This window comes from Epinephelus lanceolatus, chromosome 14 (genome assembly GCF_041903045.1).
Source record: "Epinephelus lanceolatus isolate andai-2023 chromosome 14, ASM4190304v1, whole genome shotgun sequence".
NCBI lineage: Eukaryota > Metazoa > Chordata > Actinopteri > Perciformes > Serranidae > Epinephelus > Epinephelus lanceolatus.
In genome coordinates this window covers 39,773,796-39,792,355 of record NC_135747.1, presented here as the reverse complement: position 1 = coordinate 39,792,355, position 18,560 = coordinate 39,773,796, and the positions used below count along the sequence as shown (strand labels likewise).

At 41.3% G+C, this 18,560-nt stretch overlaps 2 protein-coding genes across 2 annotated transcripts; both read right to left on the bottom strand.

Annotated features, from left to right (window-relative positions):
* Nucleotides 1–514: 514 nt before the first annotated feature.
* On the bottom strand, nucleotides 515–3,155 carry LOC144466772 (trace amine-associated receptor 13c-like). Its single transcript, XM_078174189.1, has 3 exons — nucleotides 3,145–3,155; nucleotides 1,913–2,095; nucleotides 515–1,331 (listed from the first exon to the last, which is right to left on the bottom strand). Exons 1-3 carry the CDS (start codon nucleotides 3,153–3,155, stop codon nucleotides 515–517), a joined length of 1,011 nt encoding a protein of 336 aa, XP_078030315.1.
* Nucleotides 3,156–7,427: 4,272 nt separating this feature from the next.
* Nucleotides 7,428–10,283, bottom strand: LOC144466771 (trace amine-associated receptor 8a-like). Its single transcript, XM_078174188.1, has 3 exons — nucleotides 10,119–10,283; nucleotides 8,825–9,021; nucleotides 7,428–8,238 (listed from the first exon to the last, which is right to left on the bottom strand). Exons 1-3 carry the CDS (start codon nucleotides 10,281–10,283, stop codon nucleotides 7,428–7,430), a joined length of 1,173 nt encoding a protein of 390 aa, XP_078030314.1.
* Between the last annotated feature and the right edge of the window lie 8,277 nt (nucleotides 10,284–18,560).

Here is an 18,560-nt window from a genome sequence, read left to right as displayed (position 1 = left end):
TATTATTATTATTGTTGGTGGGAAATTATAACAGAGGAATATATTTGCCGTTTTAATATCAAGAACACTTTAGTGTTTTTGTGTCTATATAGGACGTTGTTGAATCGGGGAATTTGTGTGTCCACCATGAAAAAGGATCCTAATCGACTTTACATTGGCATTGTTTCCGTGGTACCAGCACGTAATTTCAACCCATTACATTGCTGCCACCATGGAATGCGGTGTTAAGAGGTCGTGGTCATTTCACGTATTTCTGTCAGATCAGGTTGGAAAGGGAGGTACGGTCTAAGAAGCAGCCTAGTTATACTGTAAGACACGGGGAAATATGTGCGGGAAGTGAGTGCGGGAAGTTACACTGTACATCTGTGGAAGTTGGGGTAAAGTAGGTGGTAGGTGAACGGGAGGTACACACTAAGGACGCGGGCCGTATTATGTAGTGTTACCAAAGGTTTTTGTGATTTTCAATTCAAAATCTTGGTGGAGCAGGCCTCATTTAAGTCACTCCACAGCCTCTCTACAGTATGTTGGGGGAGCAGGAGCCAGGCTGCAGAATCTGAAGACTGACAATGAGTTTAACTGCTTTTCTAAACCAGGAATAAAACAAGGCATAGATCAAAGGATTAAGACATGAGTTGAAATAGAACAGATAAAACACAAATGATGCAGATGAAGAACTGACCAAGGCATCACCTGCAAGAGTGACACAGTAAAATGGGCAGAAACATATTAGAAACACAACTACAAGAACACCAAGAGTCCTGGCTGCTTTCAGCTCAGATTTCTTTGTTTGTTGATTCACTGAAAGCTGGAGAGTGACAGCTGTGATGTGAGAGCGCATGGCACGAGCCTGAGACACAGCCACAACAAATACTCTCATGTACAGAACGACAATGACAGAAATGGGAACAATAAAGGTTACAACAAGGTCAACAACTCCTACAGTGTGGTTAATGACAATCACACACTCTCCATGGCAGGAATTATACCTGCCTGGTTGAGTCAGGTCATCCTTTAACAAGAGACTGCAGTAAGAAACAGCACAGAGCCAACACAGACACACACACAGTTTAACTCTTTTCACAGTGACTCTGGTGGTGTAATGCAGAGGGTCACAAATCGCGACACAGCGGTCGACTGATATGAGCACCATGTCTCCTATCGAAGAAGACGTAATGATGAAGGACACATAAAAATAGAGCAAACACAAGAGGTCACCAAGAAACCAGCAGTATGTTTTTAGCAGGACTTCTCCCGGTAGCACCAGGAGGCCCACGAAAAAGTCTGAGACAGCCAGAGAGAGGAGGAGGATGTTGGTGGGTGTGTGGAGCTGCCTGGAGAGAAAGAGGAAAAACATCATGAACCCAACAAGTCCTCAGATTTACATAACAAACAGATAAAACAAGTGTAAAAAAGGTCTATAATGGAATGTTTTCTGATCGACAACATCTGTAGTTATAATTAACAGTCAGCAAGACAAAGTACATTTCCAAGGTACATTATTCAGTACCAACTCAAAGACAGTTCTTCTAATCTACAGTAGCTTTTGACATTTTTAAGTTAATCTTTGCCTTAAGTGGGAGACTGAGATGATGACAAGGAGGTTAAGAGCCACAGTGAAAACATGAACTCACCACGTCCCCAAACTGAAATGACTAAAACAGTTGTAAAAAAACAAACAAACATATAATTAAATGTTTTCTGATCGACAACATCTGCAGTTTCAATATGGTTAAATGTGGACATCTAACTGCAATATCTGGTGTCAAAATCACAGTTAAGTTTGGGCAAAAGGGCAGAATACAAGTCAAATGTGTCTAAAATACATTTCCAAGGTACAACATTATTCAGTACCAACTCAAAGACAGTTCTTCTAATCTACAGAAACTGTCCACATTTTTAAGTTAATCTTTGCCTGAAGTGGGAGACTGAGATGATGACAAGGAGGTTAAGAGCCACAGTGAGCAGAGAGATAAAGTACAGCACAATGTTAAGGAGCACAAAGTTGGCCCAAGGAGAGGTGGGCTTTCTGCAGGAGGTGTTGAGCAGTTGTGGAAAGCAGAGCTCCTCCATCTTCAGAGAGCTGCAGCTCTGGCAGCTTCCTCAACAAATCTGAGTTATATAATCGAATGACCTCTTACCTCTCCTCCTTTTTCTCTCTGACCTGGTGCATTACTATTAAAACTACTGTTTACATTAAGAATTGACCCCAAAGCAGTACATTAGTCATCATGTACTTTTATTTAACATTACCTGACACATACAAAATAAATATTTTAAATTAAATCTAATCACAAGGCAGACAATTTAAATGAAGTGGCTACAAAAAATGTAAACAAAGGACATGCACAAGTTTGCTGCCTGTAACCGTCTTATAAAGCTTTTGTGCAATACACTACACTGGTTGTGATACACACATTGACTGTATCAGAAGAGAAACAATGTACGTAGGTGAACCCTGCAGCAAAGTGAACCCTCTTCCTCAGAGAGGATCTTTGCCTTCCAGTTTGTTCCTGGCGGCAGAGCAGAGTGAACCGTCTTTCTTCTCAGAGGATCTTTGTCCCATGAGAGCAGGCACGCTGCTCTCCGTGTCTGTGTAAACAAGTTTCGCTGACGATTTGACAGTCACTAGAAGCACATTATGACCCTTTGTAAAAGTTTCTGTGTGGTACCTGTGTTGTACATGAGCTAACATTAGCGGCTAAGGACTGAGAGGCTGTCTGGTATGTGTGTGTGTGTCTGAGGAGCGTCAGTACATTTACGCTTGTTACATTAGTCGTAACGTTAGCCTTGCTGTTTGTCATGTTAACGTTATCGTCGGCAGCCCTGAATAGCTTGTAAAGCTGTAGCATAGTTAGTTAACACATTTGTTATCGGCCCATGTGTTTACTGCTACAGAGAATTAATATATCTTTGGTTTATTTGCACAACGCCGCCTCTCTGCCGTCTTTTATCACGCTTGCTAACGCTAAGTTAACATTACCAGCAGATCTGTATGAGGCACAAACTGAGGCTACAGTTAGCAGTGTGCTGATGCTTAGTGGTATTTCTTAATCTTTTTCTGTGAAACTGATGTGTATTTAATAAACATGTGTACATTATTAGCGTTATATTTTTAGGGGAAAATGCGAGTGAAAATACTCGCACCGTAGACCCATGCCTTCAGTGGACACGCTCCCACCATTGTTTGCTGCTCTGTCTTCATTCAGTGTCCGGCCGTCTCGCGAGATCTCTCGCCATGACCTCAGGTGCTAAATGCTGATCTCGTGAGACTACCTGGGTTGATAGTGCTGCAGGCTGCTGCAGTCTGCTACCGGCTGCACAACACGTCCACAGAGGAAAACAGTTGTAGTAAAAGATCGATTTTTTAATTAATGAATCAATTTTGTGCCATTTAAAGGAAAATCGATTCAAATCGATTAAATCTATTTTTTCAACCCAGCTCTAGTCAACCTCATTTTCCTCAATGATATCTTTAACATTCCTGTATACACACAAAAACACGGAAGTGTCCTTGATAACACAACAATATGACAGGTTAATGTCAAGGCCATAAAATAAAATAAATGTATTTTGCCAGCTTTTGATAGCGTAGGGCTTTAAGAGCATTGTGCTGTGGGTGGATGGGGCACGTTCCACTACCATTTTGTAGCTACTGTCCACTGTCTGTGGGCTTCATTGCATTTCAGATTGCCATCCGTCTGCCGTAACTGAATCCAAACACCACTAATAAATAAATAAATAAATAAGAAGAAAAAAATAAGGCTGAGCACGGAAGAACCAGAGAGGAAACACCATCACATGGAGCCATCCGCCCTCCACTCCACCAGGGGAGAGCGGACCCCAAGCCAGCGCTACAGAACCAGCTGCCCCGCCTCCTCCACACACCAGCCCTGCAGGTCCAGGAAGGACAGGAAAACAAACAGAAAAACACAAGAGCCGCCACCAAAACATGCATCAAAAGCAGACCATAACAAATAGGCTAAATAGTATCTAAGCAATAACAAAGTGTCTAAACAATAATAAATAGTATCCAAGTTATCTATTAGGCTACCATTGCACTCTGTAAATAGATTTTAAAATTTCTATATAATTTTTGCTTATTTCATTATTGTTATTATTGGTTTTACTTTTTAGTAGTATTGTATTATCTGAGGATGACTCATTTTAGTAACTATCTACAGTAAAAAAGAAAAAAACAAGCAAAAAACAAAACTCATTTTATACACTGGGCCTTCAAAGTGCTCTCTGAAACTACACCTGGCATGGCTTGTGTCCAAAAATGAAAAAATCTAAACTTTGTCGTAGAGCTAAACCAAATACATCATAGGAAAGGTCTCAACCTGGAGAGTGACATATGTCAGTATGAAGATTCTACATGGCTCCTGCTTTCAGCCATTGACCTTTGAACCTTGACCTCAGTGCATGTTTGAGTGCTTATAATTCAGCAACAAAAGGGGGTGCAGACATGGGACCAACTGTTATAGAGAGCTCTTGACCTCAACTATCATGTGAGTGTCGTAAACAACTGTGGGTGCTGTCAGATATGGATAAAATATGGATACAATTAATTTTCACCCATTTAGAAATTAGATATTTAAAATCTGAGTACACAAGTGTGTTTACCATCCCCTTAAAGTCCACAGTGTACTCTCAATTCAGTATTTACAACTTCCAAATCTGGGAAAAACACTTCGATTTTTTAAAAACTACAATTCCCTGGGACCGCTCCATGCAGCTTGATACATATCAGCAACATAGTTGTAGTTCTTCTGATTTGCAAAGTAGGGTTCTAAATAGGGTTGTAAAAAGATATATCTACCCAATATATCTAATATCTAGTGAAGCCGAACTAAAACACTAAACACACTGCACCTAGATGAACTATGTTAAGAAAAAGTAAAGATGTCGGCTAATTTTCGATATTTTAGCTAATACGCTAGAAACGGTGTTTTCGGGACGGCAGGTTTTTTTGCAGCTTGTAAAATAGGGCTGTAAAAAGATAGATCTACTGAATATATCTAATATCTAGTAAAGCCGAACTAAAACACTAAACACACTGCACCTAGATGAACTATGTTAAGAAAAAGTAAAGATGTCGGCTAATTTTCGATATTTTAGCTAATACGCTAGAAACGGCGTTTTCAGGACGGCAGGTTTTTTTGCGGCTTGTAAAATAGGGTCGTAAAAAGATAGATCTACTGAATATATCTAATATCTAGTAAAGCCGAACTAGTAATTACACTGCACCTAGATGAACTATGTTAACTCTATGGGCCCGAACGACGCACAGTGCGTCCAAATTCACACCTGTCCTTCTCTATTGATTTTCTCCGCGACCGTGCGTCATAGCAAGAAGCCACACATACCATGTGAAACAGCAAAATTGTAGCTTTCCGACAAGACCAAGACTTGTCCGTAGTCCAATGTTTTCATAGCAAAAAAAAATGAAAAATTTACACTAAAATCATGAATAACAGAGCTTTCATACAGCTCTGCACACACATTACTGTTGGATGGATTACTCGCGAATGCAGGCTTGCACAGAAATGCCACACATATCACATGAGAGCGCAGGACCACACACATCATTGTGCTGTCATCCCATCATGCTATAAATCCAGATTAATTGTCTACAAAATAAAAACCTGACGAATTTCTTTACAACCCATTATACAGATCTTGTTATCAGTCACTTCATATAGTGAGGAATATCGTATCTCACCACGTCTTAGGCTTGCGTGTGTTTCTCCCTGTCTATCCACATTTGTAGTCCGGCTTTCACGATGCAAATATCTCCATATTGTCCAGTTGACACTCCATCAAACTTTGTATGACAAGACCAGCCACTTCACCTTTGCACACCCAGACAACTGCAGCCTAATTATGCATGCTGACAGGGCCGTAGTCACCATATACATTGAGGGGGACATGTGCCCCCCCCCCCCCCAATGCCCAAAATGCCCCCCCAGTATATAACTGAAACTGAAAAACAACAACAAACTTTGTTTACTGCAAACAAAGTGGCAAATATTATCTTGGAGGACATCATTGCACTTGGCTGACTATTTTTCTATTATCTTATATGTAAATATTGCATGTTTCCTTCAGATAAAACACATTTTTGACTTGTGAATGAGTCAATGGAATTTCTTGCAATAATGAAAAAATACTGGCAATCATGTCCGCCTGGCACAAACCACATGTTTTGGACAGCTGTGAAGTGACAGAATGTCCCACCATCATGGTTCTTATATTGCCAGATTCCAGAGAGTCTCCCCTCTTCATATATGGCAGAATATGTCAACTTCCAACTTGCTATGGTGAGATACATGTAAAAATGTAAGAATTTAGTAACACGGATTTGTTTTTTTCATTGATATAAAAATTAATATAAAATACAGGCACATAGAAGGACATGTAATGATGGCAAATCTGGTTAGCCCAGATTGTCCTGAAAAAAAAAACAAGATATAGCATGTGTATGTAGCCTTTATAATGACTGTGATATGAGCTTAAAAGTAAAGGCAGTAAAAATACCCCAAAAACGCCTAGGGCCCATAGGGTTCAGAAAAAAAGCAAGGATGTTGGCTAATTTAAGATATTTTCGATAGTACTCTAAAAACGGCGTTTTTGGGACGGTAGGTTTTTTTGCGGTTTGTTGTAAAATAGAGTCGTAAAAAGATACGTCTACTGAATATATCAAAAGTCTAGTAAAGCTGAACTAGTAATGACACTGCATCTAGATAAAATATGTTAAGAAGAAGCAAGGATGATGGTTAACTTCAGATATTTTAGCAAGTTATCTAGAAATGGTGTTTTTGGGACTGAATATTTGAATATATCAAATATCTAGTACAGCCGAACTATCATGTTATTATTATTATTATTATTATTATTATTATTATTATTATTATTATTATTATTATTATTGGTCTGAAATTATAACAGAGGAATATATTTGCCGTTTTAATATCAAAAACACTTTAGTGTTTTTGTGTCTATACAGGACATTGTTGAATCAGGGGATTCATGTGTCCACCATGAAAAAGGATCCTAATCGACTTTACATTGGCACTGTTTCTGTGGTACCGGCATGTAATTTCAACCCATTACGTGCTGCCACCACAGAATGCGGTGTTAAGAGGTCGTGGTCATTTCATGTATTTCTGTGAGATCAGGTTGGAACGGGAGGTACGCTCTAAGAAGCAGCCTAGTTATACTGTAAGACACGGGGAAATATGTGCGGGAAGTGAGTGGGGGAAGTTACACTGTACATCTGTGGAAGTTGGGGTAAAGTAGGTGGTAGGTGAACGGGAGGTACACACTAAGGACGTGGGCCGTATTATGTAGTGTTACCAAAGTTTTTTGTGATTTTCACTTCAAAACCTTGGTGGAGCAGGCCTCATTTCAGTCACTCCACAGCCTCTCTACAGTATGTTGGTGGAGCAGGAGCCAGGCTGCAGAATCTGAAGACTGACAATGAGTTTAACTGCTTTTCTAAACCAGGAATAAAACAAGGCATAGATCAAAGGATTAAGACATGAGTTCAAATAGAACAGATAAAGCCATGCAGATGAAGAACTGACCAAGGCATCACCTGCAAGAGTGACACAGTAAAATGGGCAGAAACATATTAGAAACACAACTACAAGAACACCAAGAGTCCTGGCTGCTTTCAGCTCCGATTTCTTTGTTTTTTGATTCACTGAAAGCTGGAGAGTGACAGCTGTGATGTGAGAACGCATGGCACGAGCCTGAGACACAGCCACAACAAATACTCTCATGTACAGAACGACAATGACAGAAATGGGAACAATAAAGGTTACAACAAGGTCAACAACTCCTGCAGTGTGGTTCATGACAATCACACACTCTCCATGGCAGGAATTATACCTGCCTGGTTGAGTCAGGTCATCCTTTAACAAGAGACTACAGTAAGAAACAGCACAGAGCCAACACAGACACACACACAGTTTAACTCTTTTCACAGTGACTCTGGTGGTGTAATGCAGAGGGTCACAAATAGCCACATAGCGGTCGACTGATATGAGCACCATGTCTCCTATCGAAGAACACACAATGATGACGGACACATAATAATAGAGCAAACATATGAGGTCACCAAGAAACCAGCAGGATGTTTTTAGCAGGATTTCTCCCGGTATCACCAGGAGGCCCACGAGAAAGTCTGAGACAGCCAGAGAGAGGAGGAGGATGTTGGTGGGTGTGTGGAGCTGCCTGGAGAGAAAGAAGAAAAACTCATAAACCCAACAAGTCCTCAGATCTAAATAACAAAACAGATAAAACAAGTGTAAAAAAAGGTCTATAGTGGAATGTTTTCTGATCAGCAACATCTGTAGTTATAATTAACAGTAAGCAAGACAAAGTACATTTCCAAGGTGCAACATTATTCAGTACCAACTCAAAGACAGTTCTTCTAATCTACAGTAGCTGTTGACATTTTTAAGTTAATCTTTGCCTGAAATGGGAGACTGAGATGATGACAAGGAGGTTAAGCGCCACAGTGAAAACATGAACTCACCAAGTCCCCAAAACTAAATGACTAAAACAGTTGTAAAAAAAAAAAAAAAACATCAAATGAAATGTTTTCTGATCGACAACATCTGCAGTTTCAATATAGTTAAATGTGGACATCTAACTGCAATATCTGGTGTCAAAATCACAGTTAAGTTTGTGCAAAAGGACAGAATACAAGTCAAATGTGTCTTAAATACATTTCCAAGGTGCAACATTATTCAGTACCAACTCAAAGACAGTTCGTCGAATCTACAGAAGCTGTCCACATTTTTAAGTTAATCTTTGCCTGAAGTGGGAGACTGAGATGATGACAAGGAGGTTAAGAGCCACAGTGAGCAGAGAGATAAAGTACAGCACAATGTTAAGGAGCACAAAGTTGGCCCAAGGAGAGGTGGGCTTTCTGCAGGAGGTGTTGAGCAGTTGTGGAAAGCAGAGCTCCTCCATCTTCAGAGAGCTGCAGCTCTGGCAGCTTCCTGAACAAATCTGAGTCATATAACCAAAGTACATCTTAAGCTTTCGAAATTCCTCTCCTCCTTTTTGTCTCGGTCTCTGTTGGACTCAGATGCCCCGCCTCCCTCACTCTGCACATCATCTTCATCACTTTTACTGGAACCCAGTGTTTCTGCTCTATGTCAATCTCCGCTCTTGTTTTCTTTACCTTGTCTTACCTCTTTGCCCTGTTTTAAGTCACCTAAGCAGACCATCAACAGGAAGTTATGGAACAGCCCTTACTGATTTCAAAGAGGCCACACAGCACAGGTGCCAGTGCAGAGGGCTTAAGGAAAAATATTAATATTGTTGCCCAGCGACAGAGACGAGCCTAGCTCAACTTTTGTGGCAACACAATGCGGAAGCACACATTCCTGATGGACTGCACTGAAATGTGACAGGCTGTTCTCATGCACTGTTTGTACGAACTCATTAATAATATGGTAAATCATTAATGTGCTACCTGTGATTTTATAGAAGACTTTAGAGCCGACGTGAAGAAATGGACCAGAGTTCCGAGAGAGTAACAACAACCTCACAAATAAAATGACACAATATACTTGCTCAGATTTTCTGCATCACTGATAGTTACAGTGGAGAAAAAAATCCATGGTATATACAGTAAGCGTTACTGTTATTGCACAGCTCCATTCGGTGGCATTACTAATATAACATTAACATTACAGCTGTCAAATTTGCAATTATTACATGTTCCCTCAGCTAAGGATCTGTGCCGCTCATAGATTGACTAATGACCACAGAGTGATGCTGTTTCTAAAATTGTTGGGGTGTGAAAGGCTTTTGTTTTTTTTGTTTTTTTTTACCAATTTTATGTTGAAACTCTGAACGTCAACTGTTCCCAACCAGGCTAGCTGCATAGCGTTAATACAGTGATGTAGTCAGCTTCAAAGAGAGCTTTTCTGTATGTAGTTGCCATGGCGGAAAAAAAGCAATATATACAGTCAGCACTTCTGTCATTGCATAGCTTCATTCAGTGGCATCACTAATATAAGGTTAACATTATGGCTGTCAAGTTTGCAATTATTACATGTGTGACGACCCCTCCACTCCTCTGCGTAGTGCTAGCATACTGTGTGTTGTTGTCTTCCTGGCAGCTTCTGGTCCGAGGCGGGATCGTCGTCATCAGGTGATGAGCTGCACCTGGGCCTGGTGATGTGCTCGACCATATATTCCTCCTTCCTCAGATACCTTGTGGCCGCCGCTGTACCTACACACGCGTTCCTTCCGTGGGGCATGGGGGTGCTCCTGCACCGCTGGTTGCTGAAATGGACCTTTTGCCTTCTTTTGTTTTACTTTCATAAATAAACTAAGCGCTATTTGGCACTGATCCCCTCTCTGCTCTCGTTTCTGGTTGCGGCCTCAGAGCCAGGTCATAACACATGTTCCCTCAGCTGAGGATCTGTACTGCTCATAGATTGACTATTTCATACAGAGAGACTATTTCCAAAAGGGTTGGGTAGTGTAGTGTAATGTACTGATTTACTGAAGACATATACTGTACCTTTTAGCTGACCTTTAAAAGATATGTGTTGAAGCAATATAATCTGTGCAACTGACAAATTACACACTGGTTTAATATTTCATGTATTCTTATGACACACACGCACACTCATTGAGCAGTTAAGCATTGTGGTGGAGAAGTACCTAGGACTCACTGTGAATCATTTCTAAAAATAGCATGAGGATGGGTTCAGAAAACACTAGTGGAAAATTAGGGGAATTACAGCTTGTCCTGAGAATGACCCTAGTAAGAGGAGGCAGTCTTAGATCTAGGAAAAACATTACTCAGCAGAAATATGACACCATTATGGTGGAGAAAAAGTGACTCAGCAGAGGTGGGATATGTTACGATCAGAGCCAAGTGAGAAGGATTAAGGGAAAGAGATGACTCAGCAGAAATTCTACGATAAAAGAGCGAGCGCAAACAAAGAAATTCCAGCCTTGCTCCGGAGCTTGGCTCATTTGGGTTGTGATGTGTTTGTTGCCTGCGAGCACATTAAACTCAGTTGCGTCTGATTCTACGTGTCTCCAGTGATTTTTTTGATCTCTGAGTATTTGAGTTTTTGATATCTAATGGAAGAAAAAGAAAGTCCGTTTGAGAGGGGAAGAGCGAGGTCGCGAGCTAACTGGCCCAGCTCGGGACCTTGACTTTTTTGCTTCTACAGTAGTTTTTTGCCATTTTTATGTCAAATCTCTGTTTTTGACTAGGCTAGCTGTGTAGCATAAATACAATGATCTAGCCAGATTAAAACAGAGCCACCCTTGTGACACGGAAAACTTTTTAGACTCTTCAGCCTCGACATATCCCACTAACCCACTAATCTTCCTTTGCAGTACAAGCTTTACAGTACTCTGATGCCTTTTGGGAAAGTGTGTTTGTTTAGAGTTTGTGCAGTATAATACACAGAGCAGAGCGAAGGTGAAAGTGTGATAAACTGGAGGTCTCATTTCAAATGTTGAAGGATCTGCTGAAGAAATACCAGCTAGCAGTCAAAAATGCCAGGGCCCAATATTTCTCTGATCATATTAACTGTCATAACCCCAGGATACTTTTTAGTGTGTTAAACTCTGTTATCTCCCCCACCCCAGTGGTGTAGTGGAGGGTATACTCAGGTTTACGGGGTATACCCACTTCTTTTTCTATCCAGTGACAGTATACCCACCTATCAGCTAAACAGCCATTGTAATATATAGGAGAGTATGCCCACTTCGTCACTGGTAACCTACCTATCTACCTAGTAGTACACTCACCTCATCAACTACCACTACACCACTGTCCCACCCCCACCCCTTGTCTTGAAGCATCTGCCTCTAAATGTGCAGAGCAGGGCTCTCTTGATATTATACCAACCAAACTCTTCAAAGAAGTAATTAATACCATTGGTCCCAGTATTCTCTCAACTATCAATAGCTCTGTGGAAACCAGCCATGTTCCCAAATCTGTCAAACATGTGGTAGTCCAGCCACTTTTAAAAAACAGAATTTCATCTCAACTCATCCTCCTCCTCAGCCCCCATCTCCTGACTTCCTGTTGTTAGTGGGTGGCACAGTGGTGCAATGACTATAAGTCAATTTGATAATGTAGATGTCTTTAGAAGCCAACGGTTTCTAACTTGGGTTTTGAGATGGACAGTGGTTTTAAATTGTAGCGTCAAATTGGTGCAGTGGTTAAGTCCAGCTTCTTTCACCTTAGGCAGCTGGCAAAGGTTAAACCTTTTCTTGCACAACAGCACTTTGAGATAGTAACCCATGCCTTCATCACGTCCTGGCTGGATTACTGTAACGTACTTTATTTTGGAGTCAGCCAGTCTTCCCTCGCACGTCTTCAGTTGGTTCAGAACGCCACTGCTCGGCTCTTAACTGGAGCACGTAAGAGGGAACACATTACGCCCATTCTGCTCCTGGATGTTCTGAGGTCTAAGCGGAAGCTCAGAGGGGATAGAGCCTTTTCTGTAGCGGCTCTCAAATTGTAGAATGATTTACCTGTCCACATTAGACTGGCCCCCTCACTATCCGTTTTTAAAACCAGTCTTAAAACCCATTTTTACTCCTTGGCTTTTATCCCAGCGTGAGACTCTGCTCTTGTTTTACTGTTTTGTTTTTATTGTTTTTATTGTTTGTCTTATGTTTTTATTTTTGTACAGCACTTTGTTTCAGCTGTGGTTGTTCTTAAAGTGCTCTATAAATAAAGTTGAGTTGAGTTGAGTTGAGTTGAGTGGACTCTCTTATCCAGCACGTGAAATTCAAGACAGCTTGGATGGTGTAAAGTCAAATTACAACAACCTCCTGCCTCCAGTCAAAACACTGAAATTTTCCGTGCAGCCAAGGCAACACCATTCGATGAAAACTCACAAGCTTCAAAATAAAGCATAATCAGGGTCTTAAGGCTTGTCATCCGTCAGCATGATAAGAACTACCCAAAATGACAGAAACCATCTTTGGGAAAAATTTTAATGAGCTACGCTGCAGCCAGCCACCAGGGGCCAATCAAAATGTTTTGACTTCACTTTTGGGGAGCTGTCATGTTGTCCACCTTCATAAACAGTCTATGGTTGCAATGTCATAAGTAAAACAAAGAGTGAGAGGTGGTCAGGAGGTCGGGGTGGAGGATGGGTCAAACAGACACACGATTTTCAACCAGGACACTGCTGTTTGTGTCCTGTGTGAAAGTAAAAGTCCTCTTTTATGTATCTGTACTCAGCGTACTTTAATCTTTTAAGTAGTAACGTCACATTACATGAGGTACTTATGTCACTTTACAATATACTTACATCCCTTACATGTAGTTAAATGTAGTTATTTTAACACAAAACACAATCTTTTTCTAAACCTAACCAAATATTTTTGGTGCCTAAATCCAAGCATGGTGCCATCATGTAATTTCAACACCACAGGTGCCACCAGTACGTGATGCGGTGTTCAAAGATCGTGGTCATTTCACATTTTTCTGTGAGATCATGTTGCATCAGCAATTGTGGCATCAAATATTTTTTATCATTTGGTTTTGGTATTGCCTGAAACAAAGCATGCAAATACAGATCTGCCCAAGGTGTGGTTTTAGATACAAATCACATTTGTTCATGTTTGACATGTTAGCTTTTTTGTCACATTTTGAGTTATGCATTTTTTTAATTGGACACAATTATCTCCAAATTTGCAGACACTAAGAATGCTCGCTGGTCACCTTTCTCATTGGCCTCAATAACCTAGGCTGGATTATATTTATTACTCTACATGAACATGTTTACTTACATTTTGCATCACTGACAGGTTTTGCTGTGCTGTACAGCACACAGATGGTAAAATTACAGAGATAAAGTCTTGTATTGTGGGATTTTTGCAAAATTAGAAAAGTGCTTCATTCTTTATTCCATTGTTTTAATTTTGAGTGTACACAATACATACAGTTTACACTTAGTATTTAGACATCAAAGTACGATAACAAACAGCAGATGAACTGTGCAAACATCAATTTATAATACAATGTGACATCCACTTTGTGATCAATTCATTTGCATTCACCGACCTCCCTTGTCACATTTGTGGGATATCTGGGATATATATGGCTTTTGTGCCAGCTTTTATTTTGTCTAAACTTGTCATAATTATATTTTTGTCCAAAATATGCAGCAAGTTTGTTGTGATTCACTGGACCACAGACGATTTGTCATTTGTGCAGATCTAAACTGGACATGTAAGGGTTCTTTGTTCTTTGTTCATCAAACAAAGAGCAGCTATTTGGCCCTTATCTCCACAGGATGCCCCACCTCAAACCTAAGTGAGAGACCAGTGTCCAAACTTGATTTGACAGTACTTTTACAGTGTCATGTGACTCAGTGATGTCAACAGGCAACTATAAAAGAAGTCCTGCTTTCTCACACAGTCTTTGTTTTTTCTCCTGAGCTGTTGACCAGCTCAGACGTCTCTTTCTCCTGGGTCCTTAACTGGCCCAGATGCCTTCTTCCTCTGAGTGGCCGACCAACTCGGATCCCGGCGTCTGCTCCTGAGACCTCTTGCTCTCTTTCTCCTGGACCACGACTTTCCCTTACTCATAGCAGGAGATAAACCTGGAACCAGAGAAGTTAGTGTGCAAACACAAGGTTCGCAACTACCTTTCCAGCAACAAGGTGAACCAAGTTGAGTTGCAAACCCAACATCTAGCCCTGCAAGGACCCCGAGCGACCAGCTTTCTCGGATCTGCACCTTTGGAACAAAGGACACAACAAAGACTGCACATGGAACCACAGCTCTATCCACCCCTCATCAGCCGGCTCACAAAAGCAGCCACCACAAAGCAACTCTTCCCCCATCCATTCAAGGATTGGTAATGTAACAACTGGCATAGCGTTATCACAACTGCACAAGTTAAGCAAGACTATTTAGCTTTGCCAGTTGTGATTTAATGCTGTTTATTGAGTTACTGTTGTGATTATTGCAGTCTTTTTATTGGTTAGTTGGCTTTACCAAAGCTAAGTGATGTTAGATTGTTAATGCTTTTCACAGACAGAGTCTTGCATGCAACTAAACATCCACAGCACTAATCCAGACCCTTTGCAACACATATCACTCACACATTGGCTTTGAACAGGGCTACACCCAAAGAGGCAACTCAAAGTTCCTGCTTCTTTCCTTTATCTTTGCCCTAACCACATGCTCTTCTCTCTCTCTCTCTCTCTTTCTCTCTCTCTCTCTCTCTCTCTCTCTCTCTCTCTCTCTCTCTCTCTCTGAGTGAGGAGTGAGTGCGGTGCCTGGAGTGAGATGTTTTTTTTTTTTGGTATAATCTTTGTTTAATGTAGTATAATTTGTGGCAATAAGTTTAATAAGTTTATTGTTAGTGTTTGGGTTTTGTTTGGTGAGGTGAGAGGGGTTTGTTGGTGTGTTTTGTGCCCTCCAGCGTAATCGCTGGTCGGCGTCTGACACGCCATGGTGAATGGAGATTTCTCCAGGCTGACTAGGAGGCATGGCATCAAGGTCGGTGCGGGCCTTCAGTACAATGTGGAGGAGGTCAGCCTGGCTGTTGGAGAGGTAAATCGGCCACAGCAGTGTGAAGTCGGCGGCTCGGATGAATGGTGGCGTGGTTTTGTTTCTGGATCAGGTGGAGAAGGTGAACCAGCTCATAGTGACAGGTATTTCTATCAATGAAAGCTTTGTGTCAGTGTTACCGCTAACGCAGCCAGCAACAAAGGTAATCCTGTCAAATGTCCCTCCATTCATAACAGATGCATTTCTTAGTCAAGAACTCTCTCGGCACGGGAAGATAGTTTCTCCGATTAAGATGATTCCTTCTGGGTGTAAATCGCTGTTATTGAAACATGTGGTGTCTCACAGAAGACAGCTGTATATGATTCTAAACAATCGCAATGAAGAGCTCAATTTGCGCTTTAAAGTGGACGAATTTGACTATGTTTTGTTCGCCACCTCTTCACTGATGAAGTGTTTTGGTTGCGGTGAAGAGGGACACACTGTTGAGGCCTGTCCTAAATTGAAGAAACCGGCTCCGACTGATCCGAAGGTAGCGGATGTCCAGGCACCACGGCACAGGCTGCCGGGTCCGGTGCGCAACGCACCGCTGACCTGCGGCCTGGTGCTGAAGAGCAGCGGGGGACTGTTACGGAGCTAGATGGTGAGAAAGAATGTGTTGAAGATGAAAGTCAGGTCGGTGATGAGCAAGAAACAAGTGTAAATTGTGTGTGTGAGACACAAGTGAAGAGCAATGGTGAACTTGGTGGGACACAGATAGAAAAGACAGGTGAGCTTGGTGAGATGCAGGCGGAGGAGACAGGTGGGACTGGGGACGCATGGAGTGAACAGGTTGAAGATGCTTGGATGATGAAAACACCTGTTCCACGTAAATGTAGGAACAAAAATAAAAATGTGTACAGTGATGCACGGTCGAGTAGAGTGTTGTTGGACAGACAGAAAGACAGGCAGACAGGTAAAACACAAGTGCAGTCAGACAGCAGTGAGAGCGAGGAAGAGTGTGTGTCTGACAGTAGTGATGTGTCTCTTATTAAAATGACTAGTAGTCAGGAAAGAAAGGCTTACACTGCTGAAAGTATAAAATCTTTTCTTCAGGAGACAAAAAACATAAAGGAAGTTAAACTAGAGGAATATTTTCCTAACATAGAGGGTTTCTACAACTCAGCCAGATTCCATATGAGGAATAAAGAGGAATCATGTCTGACTGATCAGGATTTTTTTAGGTTAAGGAAAATTGTTTTGAAAGTGAGAAGACAACTCAGTAGTAATGAGAGTGGAGGCTCAAACTTGCACTTTGCTGAAAATGATGTTTTTATGTGTGTTTTTCCTCACATCAGCTTTGATGAGTGAATTTAGAGTTTCCACGCTCAGTTTAAATGGAGCAAGGGATGTGAGGAAGAGATCATGTTTGTTTGAACTCATGAAACTGAAGAGCATTAATGTAATGTTTGTTCAGGAAACACACAGTAACAGTGTAAATGAGACTGACTGGAAGAGGGAATGGGATGGAGAGGTGGTTCTTAGCCATCTAAGTACAGTCAGTGGAGGAGTAGCTCTCCTTTTCTCTAAAAACTTCCTACCAAAGTCTTATGTGGTGGAAGAAGTAGTAAAGGGCAGACTGATGGTCGTTAGAACAGAGTATGAAAACTTTACTCTTGTTTTTATCAATGTCTATGCACCGAATAATGGAGCTGAAAGAGTTGTTTTCCTAAATGAAATCAGTACAGTTTTGAGCAATTGTGAACCTGAAAAGTTTTTATTCTTGGCAGGAGACTGAGAATGAACGGCTGGATAGAAACCACATAGAGCCTCATGCTGCTTCAAAACATGTGATGAGGCAAGTGGTGGAGACACAGAATTTGACTGATGTGTGGAGAGAAATGCATGATAAAAACCGACAGTACACCTTTGTCAGCAGTAGGGAGAATTTAATTTCTGTGAGCAGATTAGATAGACTTTACTGTTTTAAACATCATTTTGGCACTTTTAAAAAGTGCCAAATACTGCCTGTAGGGTTCTCTGATCACTCTATGGTGTCTTGTAGTGTTTTTATTGCCAATGTAAAACACAAGTCTGCTTACTGGCATTTTAATACTGCCCTGCTTTCAGATGTACATTTTAAGTAAACTTTTAATGTTTTTTGGAAAGGGTTTAGAAATAGAAAAACAGATTTTGCTTCACTGAGGCAATGGTGGGATTGTGGTAAAGTGGAAATCAAGCAGCTTTGTCAACAATATACTCTCAATGTCTCTCGTGACATCACCAAGTCTATTAGAGATCTAGAGATTGGTATAGTGGAGCTGCAGGGTTCTGTGGAGTCCACAGGAAATCGAGGTTGTTTTGAGGACCTCAAATCCAAAAAAGCCTTACTGGCTGACCTGCTGTGCTGGGCTCTAAAGCACAGGGAGCATTGGTCCGGTTTCGTTTTCAGAGTGCTGCTGAGATGGACTCACCTTCCAAGTTCTTCTTCAATTTGGAAAAAAAAATGGACAGAGCAGATTTATCCATGCACTGCGTTCAAATACAAGACAGCTGCTGAGTGACGCTAGTGAGATCCGGCAGAGGGCCGTGGATTTTTATTCTCACCTGTACACCACTGAGTACATTGAAGACCAGGCAGCTTTTGACTCCTTCTGTGATGGGTTGCCCAGGGTCGCAGAGGAGAGCAACAAAGAGCTGGAGGGTCCTCTGACAACTGAAGAGCTGTTTATGGCATTACAAGGTATGCAGGCGAGGAAGGCCCTGGAAATTGATGGACTCCCACCAGAGTTTTATAAAGAGTTTTGGCCTGAGCTGGGTGGTGACTTTTCTGAAGTTTTCACAGAGAGTTTCAAGGAGTCATTTCTGCCTCAGAGGTGCAGGAGAGCAGTTTTGACCCTATTACCGAAGAAAGGTGATCTCCAAGATATTAAGAACTGGCATCCAGTCTCGCTGTTGTGTGTGGACTACAAGATAGTGTCAAAAGCCCTGTCCAATAGACTGAAAAAGGTGATGGACCAAGTAATTCATTGGACCCAGACCTATTGTTGACA